General features: G+C 38.3%; 1 protein-coding gene across 1 annotated transcript; it reads right to left on the bottom strand.

The window, feature by feature from the left end:
- Positions 1-286: 286 nt before the first annotated feature.
- Positions 287-1895, bottom strand: LOC122536076. The gene is made up of 3 exons (XM_043668126.1): positions 1842-1895; positions 1028-1736; positions 287-937 (listed from the first exon to the last, which is right to left on the bottom strand). Exons 1-3 carry the CDS (start codon positions 1893-1895, stop codon positions 717-719), a joined length of 984 nt encoding a protein of 327 aa, XP_043524061.1. The 3' UTR covers positions 287-716.
- Positions 1896-9902: the final 8007 nt, after the last annotated feature.

Genomic DNA, 9902 nt, shown 5'->3' on the forward strand with positions numbered 1-9902 from the left:
CAACCTTTCGCAAATTCTCGTTCGAACTGCTCGCTCGACTGGGAGAAGGCCGCTGCTCGAAGGCCGTGAGAATTTTCGTGTGCACGCGAACGTGCGGTATGTATATGTCGTCGATCGTGTAACGTAGCACGATCACTATGTACAACGTAAGTTTACAAACAATGTCACCCGTGGAGACGCGATCGAGCTGTGCCCGATCCCTTTACGTACATACAAGTTGTCCCAATCTTTCACCGTCGTTTTCCGCACCAACGACTTGCCACAATGGGGAACCATAATGGCCGTTTCGCTCGGGAAGGTCAAAGAGACGTGCCGAAGGTCGAAGAAGGTCACCGTTACAGCGAACGACGCGCGTCCCGACGAGAAAAAAATAAGTATCTGAGAGTACAGAGCGCACGCGCGATGGACAGAGAGACAGACTCCTGTTGCCAGAACGTCACGCCAATTACTGTAACCGTGGCCTGAATGGATCTGGCCAACTCTTTACACCGATAAACTATGGTTCCACGGTGGAAACGGCGGTCTCGATTTTCATAGGGTAAGAATCAGTCGGGGGAACGATCTCAGGAACTTTCACGGTCGCCTTCAGTTCAGTCCGAGATTGGTTCGTTTTCGTAAGATTCACGCGAATCTGGTACGAACCAGCGCGGGTCGCGTCTCAGTCGAGGAGGGAAAGACGTGAGTTCTCGCCGGCGGTTAGGCGAGGCTCGCTTCCCTCAGGGGTCGGTTGAAGTACCAGGAGACGACCAAGAGGAAGAGGACGTTACGAAGGTGGTCGACGCGACGGTAGTTGTCGTCGGCGCCGCAGACGTGGTGCCCGCTCCGCCAGGCGTGAACCTCTTCCGAGCTAGTGGCACCGTCGAGTTCCTCCTCGCCGCCGCCGCCGCCGCCGCCGCCGCCGTCGCTGCTGACCCCTTCTTCTTTCTTTTCTTCCCATCTGTCAAATTGGGCTTTTTACTTTGACTCATGCTGCCAGCAGCGTTTGCTTTTTTCGCTGGTTTACTTGACGCTGATGTTTTTCTCTCACCGTTGGTACTCGCCGCCACGACGCTCCTGCCGTCCCCGGTGACGTTTCCGGCCACGGTTACGTTCCTGTCTCCGCCACTTCCTCCTTCTCTCTCCTCTTTCTTCGCCTGTTCGACCCGCAGCTTCCGTTTCTTCGATGGAACCGAGAGCGCCTCCCTTCGGCAAGCCTCGTCGCTCGCTGCACCCTCGCAGGACCTCTTCGTCTCTAACCGAGTGCCGTTCGAGGCCAGGCCATCGTTTCTAGACGGGACCGTCGCCCCCGTCGCGTTCTCGTCCGTCGTTTGACACTGCGGGCCCGGCTTCTCCCCCGGCCTGCACCTCCGCTTCCTCTTCTTCCTCTTCTTTCGCTTGCGACACCTGAACTTGTCTCTGCCGTCCTTCTCCTGCACCGGGAGGCTCGGGCACAGCGACTGCTGGATCAGGTCGCCGCGGTGGCTGTTGTGCCGGTGGCGGACGTTGTGCTGCGCCCCCAGCAGCCGTCTCTGCAACGCCTCCACCCGCTCCGACGGGGCGACCTGCGTCAGCACCCGCGCGTAAGCGGACAGCCTGCCCAAGTTGTGACCCTTGGCCTGCACCCTCCTCGGCTGGCCCCGGCGATTCAAACCGAGGTACAACGTCTTCCTCGCCGTCGACCACTTCGCCGAGCTGTACGTGTTGTAATTGTGCTGCTCCAGCGTCTCGTTGAACACGCAGTCGTCCGTGTACTCGCGCTGAAACACAACACGAGAGAGGGCTAGGTCAGTCCCACGTTCCTTTTAGAATTCATTCGATTTTATTTCACGCAACGTGAAACGTTCTTCGTTCGAATACCAAACCGCGCCCGACGTGTGTGTATGTTTATCTCGGCTTTGAAACGAACGAATTGCCATTTACTTGGAAAACTGAAAATTTCAATGACAAGTCGTTTTTCCTTTATATTGAGAAAATACTGCTACGTATTTTATAATATGGTATTATATATATATATATATATATAATATGGTATAAACGGTATAATGTGGTTTAATATGGCATAGTATGGTACACTTTTTTATAATATGGTAAATATGGTCTACAATGTTGTAATATGGTGTAGTAAGATAGAGTATGGTATACTTTTTTTATAATATAATTAATATAGTATAATATGTATAATATATAATAGGCTATAATGTGGTATAAACGGTATAATGTGGTTTAATATGGCATAGTATGGTACACGTTTTTATAATATGGTAAATATGGTCTACAATGTTGTAATATGGTGTAGTAAGATAGAGTATGGTATACTTTTTTATAATATAATTAATATAGTATAATATGTATAATATATAATAGGCTATAATGTGGTATAAACGGTATAATGTGGTTTAATATGGCATAGTATGGCATACTTTTTTATAATATAGTTAATATGGTAAATATGGCCTACAGTGTTGCAAGATATGGTGTAGTAAGATAGAGTATGGTATACTCTTTTATAATATAATTAATATGGTATAATATATATAATATATAATATAGTATAATATGGTATAAATGTAATGAGGTATAATATGGTATAGTATGATATATTTTTTTATAATATAGTTAATTTGAGAAATATAGCGTACAATGTTATAATATGATGTAGTAAGATAGAGCGTGATATACTATAGTGTAATAGGCTATAATGTGGTATAAACGGTATAATGTGGTTTAATATGGCATAGTATGGTATACTTTTTTATAATATTGGTAATATGGTAAATATGGCCTACAGTGTTGCAATATGGTGTAGTAGAGATAGAGTATGGTATACTTTTTTATAATATATGGAATAATATAATTAATATGGTATAATATATATAATATATAATATGGTATAAACGATGTAATGTGGTATAATATGGTAGTATGATATACTTTTTTATAATATAGTTAATATGGTAAATATAGCGTACAATGTTATAATATGGTGTAGTAAGTTAGAGTGTGGTATAAATAATAGGCTATAATGTGGTATAAACAGTACAGTGTGGTATAATATGGTATAGTATGGCATACTTTTTCATAATATGATTAATATGGTAAATATGGCGTACAACGTTGCAATATGATGTGATAAGATAGAGTATGGTGCAATAGAACATAATATGTTATAATAATGTGTAAAATGTGATTTTTGATTTAGATGTTCCCCATGTATAACACAATGTACCACTTTTCACAAACTCAGTTGATTATTTTCCAATATACACCATATATTCATTATCATCACATTGTCATTGGAAGCCTCTGCTTCTGCTTCTCCCCTCCTCGTGCAACAATTCTTTTTCGATCATCCGCGAATCGAGGCGAAATATTAACGACGCTCCCCGATGGATGGTGAATCAGCGTTGCGCGCAACGCCGGTACCAGCAGTCAAAGAGGCACACACACCGAGCATTACGCCGCGCTGTGATTTCGTTGTCCGCTTTACGGCAACTCGTTCCCGGACGAGCGGAAGCCGCCCTGCTCTTCATCGTCTCTAATTACAGCGTTTATCCGCTCCTGTTCCCGCAAGAAAAATCCGCGGCCAGTTACGTCGGCCGGCGTAGAGAATGCCTATCAACGCAACGAAAAACCGATCGCTTCGCGTCGCTGGGCGTCGAAAACTTGCCCTTCCCCCTCTTTTTTAATTCACCATTTTCGAAACGCACACAATACCGTACGAATACGAATTTCTTTTTCCTTTCTCTTCCTCTTTTTTTCAGTTCTTTTCATCTCCGTCGTGGGTGTTTTTATTTCTTTCGACCTATTTATGTTAGTTTCCTACACTCCACGTGTAGAGGACATATGAAGGTCATTGACGTTTCTTTAAATGGAATGATATATTTTTTTATTGCATCAGTTGATGTTCTTTACAAAAATTTATCAACCTATTTATGTTAAACGATCATTAGTTTGGGAGATATTTTAATTTTAACGCTGTTGGGAAATAAGGTGCACGCTGAGCCTCCCGACTACAATGGCCAATATGAGAGATCGTGCCATCACACTGTGAGTGTGATAAAATAACACCAGATACATCGCACAATGCGAGTGAATTATTAATCTGTCGGTTTGGAAAATGTCGTCACATTGAACCTTTTCTGTAAATAAGTCCTAAACAAACGATTTAAGTCCCAAATATCTCCCAAACTAATGATTTTTTTTTAACATAAATAGGTTAATACTTTTTTTGCAAAGAATATCAAGGTGCATATATACAGAGTGGGTTTCATAACTTGTGGAACCCACTTTGGGATTTCCATTATATATATAATATATTATATATATATATAGTATAAATTATTATATAAGTTATATAAAATTTTAATTTTATTTTTAAATATAGGTAGGTATATAAATAATTAATATATTACATATATAATATATTATATATATATATATATAGTATAAATTATTATATAAGTTATATAAAATTTTAATTTTATTTTTAAATGCAGGTAGGTATATAAATAATTAATATATATTATATATATAATATTACATATATAACATATTATATAAGAGCTGATTGTACGCCTAAAAATAATGAAAAAAAGTCACATTGAACCTTTTCTGTAAACAAGTCCTAAACAAATGATTTAAGTCCTAAATATCTCCTAAACTAATGATTTTTTTTAACATAAATAGGTTACACCAGGAACGAATAGGGCAAAAAAGGTGAATGTGATCTCCAAAGCGATCAGTTTGATGTGCAAAACCTGTAAAATTAGCTAGCAAACACCCGATGCTATCTTCTGCTTTTTGGATCACTCTTTGATACGTCTCGGCGCTAATCGGTGTGGTGTCCAGCGAGTTTAATTGCTTGTTGAGACGAGCCTGGCCGGGGCGAAACCTGGCTGGAGAACACCTCGAAGGCGTGGCTCGTCGAATGTAAATAGCGGCTAATAACGACAGGGACACATCGTCGCTGGCACCCAGAAAATTTGATATCTGTCGTGGGAAATCGTAGGGAATTCACCTAAACTGAAAGTCCCACGACGAGTTTCGTAGGATCATCGGGTAAGACTGGGTGCCGGGGAAGTCAATTGACACCTTCACGTTATTGAGTCGTAACATTGGTGCGAACATTGGTGAGGTTCAACGGCTGTAACATTTCCAAGTGGTAACGTCGTAAAAACAGCCTGCTTTCGAGATGCATCGGGTGAGCCGCCTGACAATGAAAGATGCTGAAGCAAACACTTTTAAAACGATCGATTATGTCCGAAAATGTTTTCAACGGAATTTGAACAACTTTTTTAGGCAAACGTTGATCATATTATAATTGTCTAACATCGTGTTAGATGCAGAGCATCCGAAACATCGTGCGTAATTCGTGTTCTTTCATTTTCGAATCGGAGAATTGAAATGTAAGTGTGAAATTCGAATTCTTCCTTTCCTTCTTCTTTTTTTTTTTTTTCATAATTCGTACCACGAGCGTGGATAATTCGACCTTTTTTTCTTAGATTTTGAGATGTAATTGTCACTTTTTATCATAATCGTGTCAATTGATATCTCGATCGAAAGTTCGATACTTTTTTTGTAAGAAATGACGAGCTGATTCGACTAGTGTATCAAAAAATATGTGATTCTACTTGAAAAAGAAAAAAAAAGAAAAAAAAACCTTTAAACGTCTATTTTATACATTCACATTAAAAAAAAATGATGATTATATCGATTGACATCTCTCGAAACCAAAGATGTTCTGTCTAAAATATTTTCCGATACGATTAATCGGCTAATTCGAGTCTCAGGTGACTCACCCGGTGTATACGAAATAAAAGGCGCAGACACGTTCAAGCCAGCCTGCCAGTTAGTTACACACAGCGGCACCCGACTTGTAAATGCGCGAGACGAAAGAGAGACAAAACAACCCTCTAGCTCTAAACAAAAAGCGTCCTCCACGGCGTTTCTACCGGCGAGTGGGAATACGATTTTCATCCGAGAGGAACCGATCGATCAGTCGCTCGATCGGTGTACGCTTTCCGCGAAGCTAAAAAGCAAAAGTTCCCGTCGTTATAAAAATGTGCCCTCCCATCGCAATCGAGTGGGAACGCCGCGGTTCTCCCGACGATGCAAATTTGTACAGGGGAACAGGTTTACAGAGCGTGTAATTAGAAAAAAGGATACACGCGAGATACGTAATCGTCTTGGGACGAGACGTAATAACAGCAAGTTTAGAAATTATATTGTGGTTCGCTTACTGACAGGCGACCAGAATCGTCAATTATCTGCAAGCGCGTTTCGTTTGTCCTGTTCCCCTTGGCTACGTGTCCATTGAAGGCTTTCACGTTGGAAGTGGATGTCGAAGTGACCAATTTAGGTTAGGTTTCGGAGATACAAAGTGGCGTATTCTTAGAGATTAGTTACATTTTTGTTAGGTTAGGTTTTCCAGATATAAAATAGACAGAGAGTTAAATATAATATATATTTTACATTTTTGTTAGGTTAGGTTTTGTAATTACAAAATGGTCTATAGTTATAAAATGGCGTATCTTTAGAGATTAGTTACATTTTTGTTAGATTAGGTTTTGTAGTTGCAAAATGGTTTATAGTTATGTAGTTTATAAAGTGGCGTATTTTTAGAGATTAGTCACTTTTTTGTTAGGTTAGGTTTTGTAGTTGCAAAATGGTTTATAATTATAAAATGGCGTATTTTTAGAGATTAGTCACATTTTTGTTAGGTTAGTTTTTGTAGTTGCAAAATGGTTTATAGTTATAAAATGGCGTATTCTTAGAGATTAGTCACATTTTTGTTAGGTTAGGTTTTGTAGTTGCAAAATGTTATTTATAGTTATAAAATGGCGTATTCTTAGAGATTAGTTACATTTTTGTTGGGTTAGGTTTTCCAGATATAAAATGGTTAGAGATTCAAATATAATACATTTTACATTTTTGTTAGGTTAGGTTTTGTAGTTGCAAAATGTTATTTATAGTTATAAAATGGCGTATTCTTAGAGATTAGTTACATTTTTGTTGGGTTAGGTTTTCCAGATATAAAATGGTTAGAGATTCAAATATAATACATTTTACATTTTTGTTAGGTTAGGTTTTGTAGTTGCAAAATGTTATTTATAGTTATAAAATGGCGTATTCTTAGAGATTAGTTACATTTTTGTTAGGATAGGTTTTCCAGATATAAAATAGACAGAGAGTTAAATATAATACATTTTACATTTTTGTTAGGTTAGATTTTGTAGTTGCAAAATGTTATTTATAGTTATAAAATGGCGTATTCTTAGAGATTAGTTACATTTTTGTTGGGTTATGTTTTCCAGATATAAAATGGTTAGAGATTCAAATATAATATATTTTACATTTTTGTTGGGTTAGGGTTTTGTAGTTATAATAAGAGATTTAAATATAATATAGTTACATTTTTGTTAGGTTAGATTTTGTAGATATAAAATAGTTTAGAGATTTAAACATAGTATATTTTTCAGAGATTTGCAAATAAAAGCTTGCAAATAAAAGCACACTCCATTCTGTTATAAAGTTCCTTTATATCTCTTTTACTTTTTATAGTAATACAAAATATAATAAAATTTCTTTTATTTCAGGGGATCGCGTATCTTCGAACGATTGCAAAATAAGAAATATTCAAGAGTTCTTCTTTAGAGATAAAACTACGTTTCAAAATTACAAAAAGTAACATGTCTCGTCAAAGTTATCGTTGTTCAATTAATGATGCGACAATATCAATAATTTCCATCCAGTGATATCATACCGACACGAGATTCAATAGGACAAAGAAAGCGACGAATTTACTGTATACGGGCACGGTCGCTCGTTATGGTCCGCGCAACCAGTTTGCCAGCGAAAGGCGGGGTCAAAAAATCGTGACGTCGCGTTTCCACTTCCGCCAACCGGAGTCATTCCCTTCGAAGCTTGGGGGAAAAAACGCGCGAAACACATCGCAAAACGATGAAAGCACGTCGCTGACAATGAATTTCGTTAACGCGGCGTGATTTATCGCTCGATTCGTCGCCTCGTTAATTCAACGGTGCCGAGCCTCCGCCAGTGGCGCGGTGAAAGAGGAAAAGAAAAAGGACGAAAACGCAACGCTTGAACGTCTGCGGCGTATCCTCGTTTATGGCAGCGATAAATGTGGAATACCGCGAAACAGTAATTTCATTGAGCTGCGCGTGTGCATCATCGGCCGTTATTACAGAAACGATCGCATTGACCCTCGAATAATGCAATTTATCTCTCGCGCCGGATACAGATCCCACGAGAATCCAACCAGAGGATGGTATCCTCCCCCTCCCCCTCCCCGCAACACCAGAAATAGCCGCGATTTATGCACTTTTCTCAAGGGGAGAAAACATATTTGCTCTTCTCTACTGTCTACCGCCATTGATTAACACGCTCGCTCTCGCTGAATCAACTTCTGAGACTTCCTTTCGTTCGGTTTTACAGATTCTTTTATTCTCGAACGAAAATCAGCGTAATAAATATTTATCGAGTTTCGAGATTCTCGAGTGTTTCGAACAGATGGTCGAGTACGTGTAACAACAACAACAATAGTAGTAATAATTATTATTATTATTATCGATGATGACGATAATAACTGGTGAATGATCAGAGAATGACGACGCAGAAACGTGAAAAAAAAAAGAGGGAAAATAAATCGACAATTTGGAAATCGATTATCCGTTCGACGTTCGCAGAAATTGTCGTGGCAGTTTTACGTTGCTCGGGGAAACATTTCTTGCCGTGTGATTCTGTGTAACTTTCTTTTCTCCTCGCTCGTGTACGTTTTTCTTCTTCTTCTTCTTCTTCTTCTTCTGACGAAGCTATAATTATTTCCTGCGCGAAAGTGCGAAATGCTTAGTTACCGATCCTTGTATATTTAAAGCGAGTAAAGTAATTTCCAAGTAAGTAAAAGGTAATCTTTAAGTTACATGGTAGTTTCGAAAGAAACGCGCAATTTCCGAGACTTCGCGAGAGCACTTTGCCGTTTAGTAGAAAAAAAAAAAAAATAAATAAATAAATAAATAAAAGAGATTGAAACAGTTTCGCTCGACGGACAAAAATTTCAAACAATCTATCTAGTTATTGGCCTTTGAGATATTGCTCGTTCGCGTTTTTTTTCCTTTGCTGGCGAGTGTCTTGGATTAGCTGCGATAAACAGAAACGTTCGAAAATGGTAAATGGTACAGGACGTGTGCGATGTTCTATAGGAATTTTATAATGTTTTTTTTAACGTTATAATAGTATAATTTTAAGAGAGGAAGTCAACTGCGGAAATGAAGTTTATTTGTTAAAAGTATGCTCGTTGTATTTTAAATACGCTCTGATGTTAAAGCATTAGCAAATCCTTTTTTTGGCCACAGGCACAAGTATGAAAAAACTTGAAAGCAGAAAAAGTACTACAGATAAAATTACAAAACTTCAACAAACCTAACAAAAAATATATATATATATACACACTCTCACGAAGAAATAACGAAACTTAGATGAGAACGCAAACATTTGAAACAGAAATGGCAATATAAAATATGAAATCACACAACTTTGGTAGCGAATGGGTCACAAAAAGTGAGCAAAAGATGCGATCAATTGTTTTCATCAAACCTAACCTAAATTTTTCATTTATGACTACTCTTATGAACTCCTATTCATCTCATATATCATCAAAAAAGTTTGTTTCGATTTTTAATTTTCTTAGGTTAGTTCGTTTCTTTTTCTAATTTTTCTTTTTTTTTTCTTTATTAGTTTGTTTCTTTTCTTAATTTTCTTAAGTTGGTTCGTTTTTTTTCCGATTTTTCCTTTTTTTCTTTATTGGTTTGTTTCTTTTCTTAATTTTCTTAGGTTAGTTTATTTCTTTTTCCAATTTTTCTTTTTTTTCTTTGTTAATTTGTTCCTTTTTTAAATTTTTTTAGGTT

This window comes from Frieseomelitta varia, unplaced genomic scaffold, assembly GCF_011392965.1.
Source record: "Frieseomelitta varia isolate USP_RPSP 00005682 unplaced genomic scaffold, Fvar_1.2 scaffold_797, whole genome shotgun sequence".
Classification (NCBI taxonomy): domain Eukaryota; kingdom Metazoa; phylum Arthropoda; class Insecta; order Hymenoptera; family Apidae; genus Frieseomelitta; species Frieseomelitta varia.

Bases quoted from the DNA above. Each gene is read 5' to 3' on its own strand.
- LOC122536076 (XM_043668126.1), bottom strand. From the start codon at position 1,895: ATGGCAATTCGTTCGTTTCAAAGCCGAGATAAACATACACACACGTCG. The intron at 1,737-1,841 runs GTTTGGTATTCG...GTTGTGTTTCAG, and splicing joins ATACACACACGTCGGGCGCG to CGCGAGTACACGGACGACTG. The intron at 938-1,027 runs GTGAGAGAAAAA...CCAATTTGACAG, and splicing joins CGTGGCGGCGAGTACCAACG to ATGGGAAGAAAAGAAAGAAG.